Source organism: Pelobates fuscus, chromosome 5 (assembly GCF_036172605.1).
Source record: "Pelobates fuscus isolate aPelFus1 chromosome 5, aPelFus1.pri, whole genome shotgun sequence".
NCBI classification, from domain to species: domain Eukaryota; kingdom Metazoa; phylum Chordata; class Amphibia; order Anura; family Pelobatidae; genus Pelobates; species Pelobates fuscus.
In genome coordinates, this window is record NC_086321.1 from 190860197 (window position 1) to 190876670 (window position 16474).

A 16474-nucleotide genomic window follows, 5' to 3' on the forward strand; every position below is an offset into this window, starting at 1 on the left:
TTGTGCGTGACTATCTGCCTTTAACTGAGTGTGTGTGTGTGAGTGTCTGCATGCCTGTAACCGTGTGTGCATGACTGCTTGTAATGGAGTATGTGTGACTGTCTGCTTGTGACTGTGTGTGTGACTGTATGCCTGTAACTGTGTGTGTGCCTGTAACTATTTGTGATTGTGTTCCTGTAACTGTGTGTGACTGTCTGCCTTTAACTGTGTGTTTGGCTCTGTGACTGTCTGCCTGTAACTGAGCATGTGTGACTGTCTGCATGTGACTGTGTGTGTGTGTGTGACTGTCTGCCTGTAACTGAGCGTGACTGACTGTCTGCTTGTAACTGTTTGTGTGGAAGGGGCACAGTAAAGACTTTTCGCACAGGGCGCCTAATGGCCTAAGGCCAGCCCTGGTCATCAGCACCCAACACTTAGTTACCTGTGACAGTAGTCACAGGTCCCCAGATTGCTCTAGTGTTGTAGTCACCCTGTGCCCATTATAGTTGCAAAGTGTGTATAATGTATTTGTTTTTGTTAGTTATTCCCTTCCCCCCTTCGTCTGTCTTATTGTTTTTCCAGCAGAGCAAGGCATTGTCCCATTTTTCCAGGGTCAAGTGCACAAGTGCAGACAAGTTTAAAGTGGCTATGATGCCACTCCTTTAAATCTCCCATGTGGTCTTCAGCACTTGTTATTGCCTGTCCCCACGCTTCCTTGTAAACGCAATACTGCATTAACACTAATGTAATCAAGATTTGTAGTGTAATTGGTTACTATCCCATGTCCATACTGCTATTGGTTGGCTTGGGCTCACAGTGCTGTTTGGGAGGGGCTTACGGTGGAGAACCTGGAGGGTGACTTTGTGTACCAATTAGGCTCTGGGGTTATAAATTAATGTAATGTTTTCAATAAGGTAGAGTTGTCGCTCTACCCTACACTATGTGTCGACTAGTGTTTGGTGAATGAGATATAATCCATGAAGAGCTATTTTCTCCTTAAAGCACCATAAGCAGTATGACTTGCTGTACAGAATGTTTGGGAGACCCTCACCCCCCTCCCCCCCCCCCCCCCCCCCTACACCGTATTGAAATCCAAGGCTCTCAGCACCTATACTTTTGCTGCGGAATGGCTAATGTAGCAGTGAGTTTTCCATCTTAGCCATCTAAGTATGAGCTGAAATTATAGAATGAAAGCATTGAGTTAATCCACACACAATGTTCTCAGCAGTGGCGGACGGTCACTTCCTCACAGCCATCACCAAGCCACGGCTAAATGAGGAGAGGAAGTGGGAGCTCTGACTCCCATCAGCCTAAGCCAGCCACTGGACCCCAGGGAAGTCACCCTCCTGCATCTAAAAGGTAGGAGACAGGAGGGTGACTTTAAAAAAATGTACATTTTGCATGTGTGTGTGTTTGTGTATCTGTGTCTGTATGTGTATCTGTATCTGTGTCTATGTGTATCTGTGTCTTTATGTGCCTCTATGTGTATCTGTTTGTTTGTATGTATGTGTGTCTTGTGTATCTGCATGTGTGTCAGTGTGTGCTCCTATGTATCTATATGTGTGCCACTGTTTGTATCTGTATGAGTGTCATTCTGTGTATCTGAATGCATCTGTATCTGTATGGTGTCTATGTATCAGCAGGTGTGTCTGTGTATGTGTCTGTATGTGTTATATTGTGTGTATCTGCATGTATGTCAGTGTGTGTGTGTCTGTTTATCTGCATGTGTGTCAGTGTATGAGATTGTGTATCTGTCACCCCCACACACACTGTCACCACCCTTCACTCTGTCACAATCACAATAACTCGCTGAGTCCAGTCTCTTACCCATGCCATACTCACCATTGCTCTGCCATACTCACCCTATCACACTCATTACATTCACCCCCTCCAATTCTGTAATACTTATGCCCCTTACCATGCCACACACCCTGTGGGGTGTGAATGAGACACATGGAGGGCCTGGGGGATGTGAATGTGACACTGGGAGGGGATGAAATGTATGGTGGGGGGCACTGAGGCAATTTTCGCACTGGGCCCTCTGGTTTCTAGTTACACCTCTGGCTCTCAGCCTACTAGCTGAGCCACAACAGAGGGACCTACTGTTTGAAAATGATCTAACAAAAACTGAGTAGTAGTATCCAAGTACTCTTCGCCCAAACAAGTTGTAGTGCTTATGGTGCATAGAATGCTTCTTTTGGGATGTTTTACAACTTGAACTTGATATTTTATGGTAGATTCTTTTAATGCCACGAAGGTAATAATTTCAGGCAGGATGAATGAGGAAGCGGCATGGTTCTGGAATGATCAGTTTTGTAGGGGGTGAATTGTTCCATTGAGATCGATAATAGAAAAATTGTGCAACTGGGGTTGAAGTGAACATTGGGGTCTATGACCGTATGTTGTTCTAGTGCGCAGATTGCTGTCATGCAGAATGAAATGCTATATCAGCTTTGTTAAATCATGCCTGAACAAGAGTCTCTAGAGGATAACTTCTAAAGCGCAACAGAGGGGCAAAGTTCTAAAACTGGAGCAATCACCATGGACACAAAAGGAGTGTTCCTGCGGTTTATTCAACTTTTAGAACTTTAACCTCTCACAACCCTCTTGGTGTCCTGAATGTTTGCATTTACTGTTAGCAATTGCATTTGTCATTAGCATTTTTAGTTAGCTATTAAAGTTAGTATTTTTTATTGAAGTTTTGTAATTTATTTGTTCTAAAAACTATCCTGGCACCGCACCTTCCATACTCCCATCTGACACTGTACCATCTTTTTGTTCTGCATACATCTAGAATTTGTTTTCTCATACCACAAAATAAACATACATATTTGTATATAAAATAAATATGCATTTTGCAACCTGTTAATCTGTAACAGACCAGATATCAAAATTAACCCATGTCTAGCCAGAACATTGTGTAGAAGAATTTATCCATTATAATCTGGTAATTATTTATTAATATACGATCTTGAACTTCACCCTTAACTTCTGAGAAAGATTGCTTGATCTAACCTCTTTATGTCTTTAGGTCTCTTTCCTGACCATTGCTAATTTCATGATATAGGAAGAATCACTATATAATTGCAAAGAGGCAAAGATACATGCTTATATTTCTGTATGCTGTTAACATACATTCCAAATGTCCCTATTTAGGAGGGACAGTCCCAATTTTGGGCCAAAATCACTGTCTCTCTTTTCTATCCTAATGTTCCTCTTTTCTGGGAGTTCTAATTTGTTGGTGTGTCTGAATGTATAACAGAGCTCCAGAGGAATTATACTCACAGTGATGCGTCGTTGAAGGAACACTATAGTGACAGGAATACAAACAATGTTTAGGCCCCCGGGCCCCCTGTCAGCTATTTGGGACAATCCGCCTCCTTGGTTGAGCATCAAAGTTGAGGATCTCAGCCAATCCAATGCTTTATCACAGGAAAGCATTTGGAGGCTATTGCAAATGTATGGCAAAACATCGCACTGTTCAATCAGCATCTCCTCATCCAGATAATTTAATCAATGAATCCATATGAGTAATGTTCAGCGCCTCCATGCAGGGTGTGGAGACGCTGAATGCCAGTGTTACACATTGTGCAGCACTGACCAGGAAGCACCTCTAGTGGCCATCTGAGTGATTACCACTGGAGGTGTCCCTAGGGAGCAATGTAAACACTGCCTTTTCTTTGAAAAAAAAAAAGAAATTTGCAACAAGCTACGAAAACATTCCTTCTAGATCTCAGAATGGCAGTCAAATCTTTTTTTGGATGAAGAAGCTGTTACCCTACCTATAAATATTATACACCTGAATATTATATTTTTGCAAGAATTGATCCTGTTGCTGTTTAAAAATCTATACAGACTCTGATAAAACCACCTCTTTAGGCAGACAATTTCACCTATTTACTGTTACTATAAGACACATCGATTTGCAATTCTGCTTGCTTGACTTATTGTTTCTCTATGCTCTCACACACTATAACTCACTAGTTTATTATGTATACTGTATATCAGATGGACTTGGCAACTGGAGCCCAGAATCAGGGTAATGTACACCTGTGCAAATGAGACATTGCTAAAGTCCTCCTAGACATAGAACAGAAGCACAGGGACTATTCAATATGTTACGAGAGAGTTACGCAGGTCTAGAAGCTGTACATCAGACAGAAAACTAGTTATTGTAATAAATGCTGAGAACACACAAATTGGCATTTGAAATGTTGGTATGAATGAACATTAAGAAATGCAGTTAAATTGAATCGTTAGAAAGAAGTATTAGTCTGGTAAGACTGATAGCATTTACCATAGGGAGCATTTATGCAGAGCAACATAAAGTACCATATGGAGCGCAACATAAAGTACCATATGGAGCATGTATGTGGATTAGCAGAAAGTACCACAGGGAGCCATTACAAAAACCAACAGCAAATATCACAGAACCATGTATATTGACAATGTAGATAATGCCATATGGAGTATTTATATAGACTAAGAGAGAGTGCCGTAGGGAGCATGAGGATGCACCAGCAGAAACTATCCTAAGGAGCATTGAAATAGAATAACATGAAGTACCATTGAAAGTAGCTATATAGAACAAAAGAGAGTACCATAGGGAGCAGTAATACATAGAACAAAAGAAAGCACTACAAGGAACTGTTCTATAAAACAAAATAACATACCATAAGGAGTAGCAATATTGAACAACAGTAAGTACCATAGGGTACAGTTGCCTGGACTAAAGAGATATAGCAATGGAAGTAGTTTTTAAAACCCAACAGAAAATACAAATGGTAGCAGGTTTATGGACCAAGAGCACAGTGTTACATTGACAGTTACATTGACTAAAAGGAGTGACTATAAAAAAAGGTAGCAGTTTTGTAGTGCAAGAAATGGAAATATAGTTTACAGTTATACACAGAAATACACAGAAAGACAAAATATAATAAGGATATTATATATGATTATCATTTATCAATAAGGATGTCTAGCTCCTTTGAATTTTTCTTACGAATTTGTTAGATTGGACTTTCTTCAGTGTAACAATATTTTAACCCATTGCATTTTTACTTACCTTTAAAAACATAAATTGATGAAAAATATTTTTTTAAAAACCATAAGAAAATGAAAAGAATTATATGTATTGAAAAAAAAAAAGGTGTGTTTTAATTAATTATCAGTATAATGTGTACAGTAAGACACATCTTGCACATTGATCTGCTGTAAAAACTCTGAATATTTTATTATTCTATGTTTAAATAGATATTTTTCTGTAGTTTTTTTGTATACAAAATAATAATAGTAAGTAGAAGAAAAACAATTCGTAAAACTGTTCACAACACACAGCCAGTTTTGCCTAATAACACACTAGCTTTGCCCCTTCTGTGCAGGGAGAGGAGCCTGCAAAGTGTTGCATTTTATTTAAACTCACAATCACACACATAAAAATGCAATAATTTACTTTCTTTCTCTCAATTAAAATCATAATATTTTGATAGCTCCCCAGCAAGGGGATACATGGTAGTGGAAGATGAAGGAAGAAAAGCATAGGTAGGCCCTATGTGTCAGGGACAGGCTCAGCCAGTCCCAAAACTGATGGTCAGGAGCTTAAGTTTTGCTCATAGGTCACTATATGTTTTGTTGTTGTGGCAGTGGTTGTATCTTATGAGACCAACACAGAGAAGATATAGGGAAGTAGCTGAGAGAAAAATGGCATTTTAATGAAAAAGTGCAATTTTTTGCCTGAGAGCCTGAGATACACGGTGGAAGAAATAAAAAAATTAAAAAAATGAGATGCAGAACAAAGTCTGTTGAAGGTCTCCATAAACCCCAGCTATGTCAAAATGCGGGTTTTCGAGATTGAAAGCAGGATAGTTGAAATGCAGGGGTATCTGCTGTAGAGGCATAGGGGTATATATGTTTGATACGTTTGAGGTTTCATATTCCATCTGAGGGATGTTTACCAGGGACAAGCCATCAGTGGCATGATTCCCCCCTTCTATGAAATAATGGGCTTTTCAATGTGTCAAAGTGTCTCATTTTAGAGTTCCAGGATTATAGGTACTGTTATGGTTAGATTCTCTATTTTTTTCAGAGGTGGGTCATTCTCCTGGATGGCAGCAGCTCCTCTGATATGAATTCAGTCTTCTAAGTTTTGGAATCACAGGAAGAGCTCAGCTCCAGGCCCTGTGTCTCCCCCTGTACCCAACACATCTGCCCCTGTCCCCCCTCCTGTGGCGCTCAGTAGTTTCTCATATCGTGCCCTCCAGCCATCCCTTTCACGGGTCACACGAGCCACTTCTTGTTGAAGTTGCTGAAGCTGACGAGACAGCTGACACTTCTCCGTCTCCAGGACATGGCGTTGCTGCACTCGTTTGTACCTGCAGGACTGGGCATAGCCTCGGTTTTTTAAAGTGCGCCTGCGCTGCTTGAGTCGCAAAGCTTCTTCTTTGCTGAATCCACGAAGTTGGCGATTCAACTCCCTTACAGACATTCCTACTAATTGCTCATCAGAGAAGCGTTCCGACAGGGGAGATAACTGAGGAATGAAAAGAGAATGTTAAAACACATAAAGACTACAGTGTGGATGGCATGCAAAATGGGCTTAACAGTAACACACTGAGAAATTGCATTAAGAAAATGAACACACTTTCTGCACTATGAGGCACAGTCTGTTAAAGTTAGTGTAAAGAAAGTTCCACAGTTTACCAAAACACAGTAAATGTCTACCATTGAGATCAGTTATATATTGTCTCTAGAGGATTAGATACAACTAGCAGTGAAAATGTCTTTTGGTTTTAACACATTTTCCTACATCAGGGGTAGCCTCTAAACTCTGCTGTGCATGGCCAGCTCATTGGCTGGAAGTGACAGATCATCATTCTCAGACTATGAGCTAGAGTCGACCCTCTGCTGGGCTTAACCCAAAGACCAGCGCCCAGTAGATAAGTTGTCAAACCATTAGCATATTGTAGTGGTTATGTTGCTCAGAATGTTCCTTTAATCTATAGTGATATCCAAAGGCTGGCAAAATATCAGTAGACTTGGAGGAACACAGCTGCTGGAGAGCTTTGTCTATGCTAATCCTGCTTACATACAATGCACAGAACAATTGGTATATCAATTAAAGTGTACCTGGCATGGTGCACACAACTTGGGCTTAAATAAAGAGCAATGAATGTCATCTGCACATTGTGCTAGCAGATATGCTAGCACATGTATAGATTTTACTTTATTGCTTTTTAAAGTTTTGGCCATCTGTCAAACGATCCTCGGCATTTAAAGGGACACTATAGTCACCAGAACAACTACAGCTTATTGAATTTGTTCTGGTGTGTAGATTCATTACCTTCAGGCTTTTTGCTATAAACACTGTTTTCAGAGAAAATGCAGTGTTTACATTACAGCCTAGTGATAACTTCACTGGCCACTCATCAGATGGCTGTTAGAGATCCTTCCTGGGTCATGGCTGCCTAAAATGCATCCAAACATTCAGTATCTCCTCCCTCTGCATGCAGACACTGAACTTTCCTCATAGAGATTCATTGGTTCAATTCTTCTCTATGAGGAGATGCTGATTGGCCAGGGCTGTGTTTGAAACATGCTGGCTCTGCCCCTGATCTGCCTCCTTGTCAGTCTCAGCCAATCCTATGGAGAAGCACTGTGATTGGATCAGGCTACCATATTCAGATGAATAACATTTTGTAGATTAGTAGAATTACACCTCTATGCTGTTTTTGGTCTCTAATTTTGTTTCTCTTCTCAATAGCTCCTTTTCCCCCTAAGCCCTGTAGCCTATATATAAACACCTTTGATCTCTTGATAAATAGGGCAATATCCATCACTTAACTTCATTAAGTATATGCTGCATATGCATTATGTTTTCAAATACTGTTTTATTTTATTTACTCATTTTACCATCACTCAATAATACAACATTGCTGCCAAAATAATATAAAACATTGCAAAAGTAAAAATAAATAGTTAGAGATACTATTAACACATGGAAATTACAGGCTTCATCAATCACCCCTTTTCTCTTCCATGTTTGTAGATCTATCACTTTTCTTTTCAACATCTATATCACTTGAATAGATCTTCAATCTGGATTCCTCTGTGTTCTATATCCACGCCTGTCTTCTACCAACTTTTCTACGGCTTGTTTTCTTTCTTTTTGCACTGTAATTGTCTTTTATTATTTGATAACTATTTACGGCTTCCCTCCATTTCCCACTACTGTTCTTTATTCTACTGCACTACTGGCTTCTTCACTGCTACTCTCCATAGTCTTCTCTCGTTAATACTCCAACCAATATTCATTCTGTTTCCACTGCCAACCTCCCCTCGATCACTCCTTCCCTCTTCTTCTCAATCTCTTGATATTAGCAGATTAAGTGATCAGTGACATGTCCGGCTTTGTGGCTATAACTGTACTGACAAATCCTGTCACTCAAAGTGCCACATATATCCAGTAGATAAACACAAACTCACATGGTACATTATCACATATCTGCCCATTGTGTACCTGGGGTCCCAAATTACATTTAAACTCTCTACAGCTGTTTACATACTAATAAGAGATGCATTGTGGTGGATTTGGGAAGTTTATATATTACCAAGAGAAGTATGTTTTATCAAAACATACAATTACACTGCAGTTTGACTTTACACTTTACAGATATTGATTCATGTGTCATCACATACTATTAATGGCACATGATCACCTAGGGGCATCCAAGTCACTTTTTTACTACTTATCACCCGTTTTGTATCCTTTCACATGTAAGAAGTTTATTTCCACTTTTCAGTTATTATTCACTCTTTTTGAAGAAACCTTATGCTTTCATCACACTGTCATTTGTTTCTTATTGATGTTGTTGTTTTTTTACTCACTGTTGATTTTCTTACGTTAGTTTGCAAACTTTTGTTTGCTCACCTGATGTTGCTGTGCATTCATTTCTTCCGGGCTCAGGAGATAACTAGAAGGGTGTGAGTTATGTGGGTGGGGCCCTCCTGTCCTATACCCACCATCCAGCCCCTGAAGAGCGGGTGCTCCAGCACCTCCCATCAGCACCTCCACAGCATCTTCAGGGGTAAGTGGTAGTCCTTCTCCACCCATCTGCTGCTGTAAAGCTGCCATCCAATAAAGCTCTTCCAAACTAGGACGAGGGGGTCCTGCTGACTCAGGAGGGTCACTGAAGGTGGGTGAAGGTGGCACTGAGCTGCAAGGTGTTGACCCAAGGGAAGGTGGAGGGGCCATTCTGGTGGCCCGTGGTTCAGGAGGCTCTCTCTTCACCTCAAACTTCATCAGATCAAAGTCATTGAGGTATTCGAGTGCCAAAGGAGTGCTGGGGAGATCAGAGAGCGACATCTGTGGAAAGAAAGGAACAAAATGAAGATTGAATTTAAAATATTTCTGGGAAGAGAGAACTACAGGTGTAGGAGAAATTTTGAGAACTACAGGTGTAGATAAAATATGTTGGGGCAGAAAGGATAAGATAATTACAGAGATATCATCTGAGAAGAGAGTGAACAGGTATTTTGGGGACATTCAGAAAAACTATCAGAGCAAAGTAAGGCAAAATTTGTCATTTTGGAACATTAAATTCAACAAAAGAACTAAAGTCAAAGAGAGCCTAATGGAAATAGGTAACTTAGATGTAACCTGTGTCATCAGGTTTACTCACGGCATCTTTAAAAACACAGAGATATTGTAAATCAGCATCTAATGAAAGTTGGTCATAAAGTAACAGCAATCAGAAAAGCTCCAATTATTCTAACAACATTGTGTGTCACTTTTATCAAGGTAGTTGAACCGTTCTGGCACACTCATAACAGAAACTGATGAGATGTTTGTGATAATTGATACACCGGTTTATGTCCTAGAATTGCTTCAATTTTGTATTAAATATAACGTTATATAAATCAGATAGATTTACCATTCTATAGACAACATTAAGTGACATACAAGCTGGAAACTCTTTGCTATACCGCATCTCTATTACTAGCACTGTGGCTAGTTATACCTGGAAAGTTCTCTCTCTTATGCCTCTCAGTTGCTCTGGAGAGATTTCAAATAACACTCGCCTGGTTATTCTGTCTTAGGACACTAGCAAACAATCTTTGAAAATTGTTCCAGAATGCAACAAAAATATTTTCACAAACACAAAAGGTCCTGGGGCACTAAACGCATGTCACATAAATGATTTAAAATATATACTCTAAAGCAGGGATGCTCAATAGAAAGATCTGCAGATGTTGTAGAACTACAACTCTCATGCCTTTAGAATGACAGAACATGATGGAAGTTGTAGTTTTAAAACATCTGGGGATCTTCCATTTGTAAATCTCTTTTTATTGAAGATTGTTCAAATGTTTCATAATACATCGTGTGAGTAGATAAATGGAAACACATAGGTTCCTAATATACAATATAACAGTTGGTGGATCTTCCTTTTGGACACCCCTGCTCTAAATTATAGATTTGAATTAATTTATATTTCTAACTACTGTCACGGAGGGAAGGATGAACATTGAATACTATGATGAGAATTTTCAATTCAGCAATAACCTTCCAATCTCAATAAGACTTTAGTAGAGCCAATTTACTAAAACAAGATATTATTGTCACCTCGGTACACAACAGGAGTAATATGGGGTACTTGAGACAAATTTATGCTCAGAATCTTCAAGAATTAGTTGTTTGATTTTAATACAAATTCTGGACTCTCAGAGTCAGGGTTATATAAAAAGAACTATGGAGCAAGTTCTAAAAGTGGAAAAATCACCACAGAAACCAACGGAATGTTCAGGCTGTTTGCTCCCATCTTTATCATTTGCCTCAGATTGCTCCTTCTACTAAATCCCCATTTTGTGTCATGAAAATTCATAAGAATGGCAGATATGCATAAATATATACATACATATGAATGCATATATGTGATCAATATAGTACAAAACATTTTTAAAGTAAAAACAGAAACTCTTGTTCCGTTAAAATTTACTGTAACTACTATGTAATTATGTACAATGGACACACAGGGATATGTTTCTGAAGACCTCACTTGTCCCTTAACGTGCAGATAATTCCGTCTTTGAGCTTGGTATTATCCTGGATTTAGCCCTCAGCTCTGAGTGATACTGTCTGACAACTCTTGCTCCACCCCTCCCCTTCCAGATCCCAGAGCATATATCTCCAATATGCTTAAATAATTGTGTGAAAATAGGTGGATGAATAAGAGGAAATGTGAAATAAAATACAACTCTAGATTAAAAGCAGCTTACAATCAAGAGCACGAGAATCAAACTGAAAAATTTGTAGATTTGTATATAAATGTGTATTTTAAGCTGGAGTAATATATATATAATAAAAGGGGTGAATAGTGGCTAATAATAAACATTATCTCTAACACTTATTGGGTGTGTTCATTCATGTCCCACACCATTGGGCCACAGTACCTAGTCATAGAAAGTTGAAATACATATTCAGAAAAAGATAGCGGCTTAGTGAAGAATACTATAACCTCATCAAGGAGATACTAATTATCCACTTGGGCATCCTTGCACACATCTAAACATGTATACTAATACTCCTTGTGAGAAGTGATGTCCTATAACCGACATGATACCATTCCATTTCCCTAAAACATTATTCCGCAGGGGTTAAAAGAGTTTTCTGAGAAGGAACTCTTGTCCTGTTAACCCAGGATGTCTCAGTACCTTCAAGTTTTGACATTTAAAGCGACACATATTACCTTTAACCTTCTTTTGATAAATTGGTCACTCACCTATTCGTAAGGCTGTTTTATTCATTACACTAAGATTACACTCATCCATATTCAAACAGCCTGGTCTTATCACAGGTTCGTGCACACACATGTACTGCTTACACAGTACAAACCAACTAATTAACAAAGAATATCAACCATAACAAGACAGGCAGAATTAATTCGTAAGCAGACTGTTTAATGTGTGTATCAATCTGTCAATTAAGGATGAGACCACTTTTCTGTTTTTGGTCTGTATGTATCAATTAAAAGTTTTAGACAATGCCATTTAAAGCAGCTTTCATAACTAGCATACATTGGTTAGGATAAGACAAAATAAATTTATTTATTTTACATGCGGTTTCAAAAAGTATTGGTGACACAATGTCTAAAAGTGCAAATAGCAAAACACATTTAACAAGCAACAATTTGAAAAAACAAGGGATCAACAGTAAGGGTTAAAATATAAGTTAACGGAGGATTTGGTCACAGAGAATCCACCTTTGGAATAAGAGAGAATGACAGCAAGGGAAGCACATAAAGTGACAGAGTTCATGGAATGAACAGTGAAGGGAAGCTGTATTTAACTTACTCTGAGTTTGTTTCACTGTGGTCAGCTCCTGCTCTGCTTTCCCCTTTCACAGATCCCCATACACGACCTGGGCAAAGCCTGCTCTGCCCTTTCTTACCAAACACTAATTTACCTGCCCTTGTGTCTCCTTTTCTGCCACTAGCTATTGCTTATGCCCTGGGTGCAGGGGTTAAATAGCGGGCCCGTGAGCTCACACTTATCTCATTATGGCCTCTCCAATGACTGCAGCCAGGGGATGGATGGGGAGGGTGAGGGCAGAGGGCAAAGCAAGGGAGGGGGGGTGAGGGTTTAGAAAATTATTCACAGAGTGTTGAATCTGTCAGAGCCAGGGCTAAACCTCTCCAATGAGGTGGTTGGAAAAGGGGGGGTGGAAGGGCAGAATGTGCGAGTTTGGGGGGTGGGGAGCCTGGCACATCCCCTGCCCTTTATATGTCTGTGTTCTGCCCAGTAACAAAATTAACAGATACATAGATGAATAGATAGATAAGCAGACATATATTGAAAATCACTCACAGATTGGTAGATCTCAACAGACAGAAACAGATTGGTGAAATATTGGTAAATAGAGAAAATCAAAAGATAGACAGACAGAAAGGTAATTTAAAATGATTCAGATAGAAGAACGTAACTTTTGGTATTATATATGTTAAAAACGGATTAAAAGGTCAGCAGATAGACTAGTGTCACATCAAGACAGATAGACAAAGGATAGGTAATAAGATATAGATACAGTACTGACAGAAGACAGTGAATGATAAACTGTTGCATAAGTATTCACTCCCTACCACCACCCTTTCCACAATTTGCATTGTAAAAGCCTGGAAGTAAGACACATTTCACTGGGATATTTTATCATTTGTTTTACACAACACCTAACACTTTGAAGGTGCGACATATATTTCATTGTAACACAAATGTAATAAAAGAATAGAAAACACACATTTGTTGGTTGGATTAAGTATTCAATATATATTTGGTAATACCCTGCTTGGCTACAAGTATATCTGTTAGTCTTTTTGGCCTATGTTTCCACCAGATTTGCACATTTTGAACCTGCGATTTTTAATAATTGGTGAAAAGTGATGTTTAAGGGCCATGATAAGACATGTAGACTCTAGGTTTGAAACCAATTCCGTGTGGCCTTGATAATGTTTTTAGGGTTATTTTTCTGCTGAAGGACATCTGCCCAGTTTAGAGAGCTATCAATATGACTTTGCCCTGTATCTGCTTCTTTCCCTCTTGCTGTCAGTCTTGACCAATTTTCACATTCCCTGCCTTTAAAAAACATTACCACACCATGATGTCATCACCATCACCACCAGTTTAGATGTACCAGTATGATCAATTGTAAAGAGCTGAGTCTTGGCCAAATAGTAAAATTTTGGTCTCATGGAATCAGAGAACCATGTGTTTGCGTTGTCTCCCACATATTAAAAAAAACCTCCAAATGGCATTTGATACTTAGTTTTTTAGGAATGGTTTTCTTCCAGTCAGACATCCAAGAAACCCAGTTTAGTGTAGCTTCCAAGTTATATTTGTTGCCTGGGAAATTTCTCTCCAACTCCTTCAGAGTTTCCATTGCCTTCATCCTTGGTTCTCTGACCTTGCCATCCCTAGGCAGATACACTTTTGCCATATTCTTTAAAAAAAGAAAAAATATTATTCTTTTTTTTTGGTGCGCAATCAGGTATACAGAAGCTCGTCTTGCCACAACAGCAAGAATGAGCGTGTTCATAATAATGCAGTGTGACAGGAGCAAGACATTGAGTGAAACATGACATAACAGCACATGAAATATTACGCACATTTTGTATATATGTATATCAGGGGTGTAGCCCCAGACGAGTAGAGATTAAACAGTCTAGCTTAATTGTTTCGGGAAATAGCATTCCTCTACCAGGTCGGTTTGAGGCAGTATACGTGGCCAGCAGAGATTGTGTGGATGTGGAGTATTGGTATACTGGGTGTCTGTTGGTGAACTTATTGATCTACATGAATGTGATAGTTGAGTATGGATTCATAGTTTAGTAAATCATGAGAATAAAATTGAGAAGAGGGTATGGGTTGCCAAGGTAGTAGAGCAAGGATTACCATGAGGATGGTCTTGGCTCCCCAAGTACCCCTAACCAAGGGAGGAACCGGGGGGTTAGGTGTATGTGTGAGATAGGACTTAGACTGCCCCTGTCTGGACTTAGCGGTAGAGGAGTGTGTATCCCCCTGTGCTGCTGGCTTGGCAAGTTAGGGGTTGTTGGGGCATCAGTGCCGTCTGTGGCTGCCATTTTAGGTGGTACATGCCTCTGGAGTGACGATGTCCCGCTGATCTGTTGCGAACGGACGGGCTGTGGTCTTTGTGCTCAGCGTCCCATTGCTGGTGGAAAGCTGGAGAGGGTCGTGGTGTGGCAGTTGGGAGCGTCAGCGGCTCTATTTAGGCCCGTTCTGCTGAAAAGCTCCCTAAAGGTCAGTGGGTGCCGGTATGTAGTAGGCCCCAGTCCTGCATTTCGGCTTGGCCAGCTTTGAGTGTACAGAACAAAAAATGACACAAAAAATAGTTTATGCCTCCAAGTGTTAGGTATGTATAAACCAAATAGTAAAAATACCACTAACAGTTCTTGGTAAGCATCACCCCTTCTCTTCCTATGTCTTTCTTCTCTTTTTTGTGTTGTTTATTGGCCCACACATGGGCTCTATGTATTATCTCTACATTTTCTATTTCGGTTTATAAATTATGTCAACCGGACACTGGACATTGGACATGTCTATGTTTTCCTACGTAAATCTCAGAGTTGGATTAAGGTTGCCCAGTGCCTTAGGCAAGGTGCGTTTTTGAGACCCTCAGAGATGTCTTATGACAGAGAAAGGATATGCATCCACTTATGAAGTCTGAGCGCACACTCTGATCCATTTACAGTAGGGCTGTCAAACCCATTTGTTCTGCAGGGCCAAATTGTCCCCCAAAATAGATAGGCAGCCATCTATTGCCTCACAGCCGCCTAGCTCTTCTTAGAGCAGCCATCTAATGCCTCACAGCCGCCTCGCTCTACTTAGAGCCGACTAATTAGTCAGACCCAACACTGGGAGGGGTCCAGCAGCTTGCTCTATCTGCCACCGGGTGTGAGTCAGCTAAGGGGGAGAGAGAGAACACCACCTCTAGTCTGCAGCTTCGCTGTGTGCAGAGCTGCAGACCGTTAATTAGTTGTCCGCAAACTCTGGCCCATCAGAGTGGCAACACTCTGAACAAGTGCCAGAGTTCACAAGACAACTACCTCATAGTCTACAACCCTGACCCCCAGGGAATCAATTATTGCTCCTCCCTACCTGCTCTGCCACACTCACCTTATCAAATATACCCCATAATCCTGTCACTCTAATCCCACCTCCTAATCCTGTAACATTCTTTCCTCCAACAGTGCCACACTAACCTCACAAACTAAGCCACACTCCCCCTATCAGAATTACACCTCTAATGTTATCACACTCACCCCACTACCCTGTCACACTCACCATGTCACATTAACCCCCCTTAATCCTGTCACACACACATCCTCATGCCCAGTCCACTCCCTCCTCCAACCATGCCACATTCACCATAACCCTGTAATACTCACTCCCCTAACCATGTCACACTTACCCTGTTACATTAACACCCTTTATCCCGTCATACTTACTTCACCTCACTGTGTCACACATTCTCCTCCAACCATGCCATATTCATCTTTAACTCTGTCACACTCACCAACCAACCCTGCCACATTCACCCTAACACATTGACCCCTAGACATGTCATACTCACCCTCCCTTAATTTGTCACACTCCCCCCCCCCCCCAAAATAATACTGTCTCATTCACCCTTTTACTCACCCTGTCACTGTCACGATTCCGGGAACCAAACACGCTAACACACATACAGAACAGGTGCAGTACCGGACCTTAGAGTGGCCGGGCTAAGCACACAAAGAATAGTCAGGAGACAAGCCGAGTAAGGGGAACAAGAAGACAGAATAACGAGAAACAAGCCAAGGTCAAAGGGTAGGAGAAAGTCACAAAGTCAGATAAGCAAGCCAGAGAGTACGTAACCAGAAACACAAGTTCAGTTGCCATACTAGCAAGCAAAGACCACAACAGGGCAGGGAGGAACAGGAAAGGTAAG

At 40.4% G+C, this 16474-nt stretch overlaps 1 protein-coding gene across 2 annotated transcripts; it reads right to left on the reverse strand.

Moving 5' to 3' along the window:
* Nucleotides 1-5669: 5669 nt before the first annotated feature.
* LOC134612712 (neural retina-specific leucine zipper protein-like) lies at nt 5670-12555 on the reverse strand. Of its 2 annotated transcripts, none has more exons than XM_063457131.1 (3): nt 12328-12555; nt 8906-9340; nt 5670-6508 (listed from the first exon to the last, which is right to left on the reverse strand). In XM_063457131.1, exons 2-3 carry the CDS (start codon nt 9338-9340, stop codon nt 6131-6133), a joined length of 813 nt encoding a protein of 270 aa, XP_063313201.1. In that variant the 5' UTR covers nt 12328-12555; the 3' UTR covers nt 5670-6130. The 2 variants fall into 2 exon arrangements, with proteins under 2 accessions (XP_063313201.1, XP_063313202.1); XM_063457132.1 differs by having other exon boundaries at nt 12440-12453.
* Nucleotides 12556-16474: the final 3919 nt, after the last annotated feature.

Excerpts from the sequence above, each read along its gene's own strand:
- LOC134612712 (XM_063457131.1), bottom strand. The coding sequence starts at position 9,340 with ATGTCGCTCTCTGATCTCCCCAGCACTCCTTTGGCACTCGAATACCTC. Across the intron at positions 6,509-8,905 it reads TGAATGCACAGCAACATCAG|TTATCTCCCCTGTCGGAACG; the intron begins GTGAGCAAACAA and ends TTCATTCCTCAG.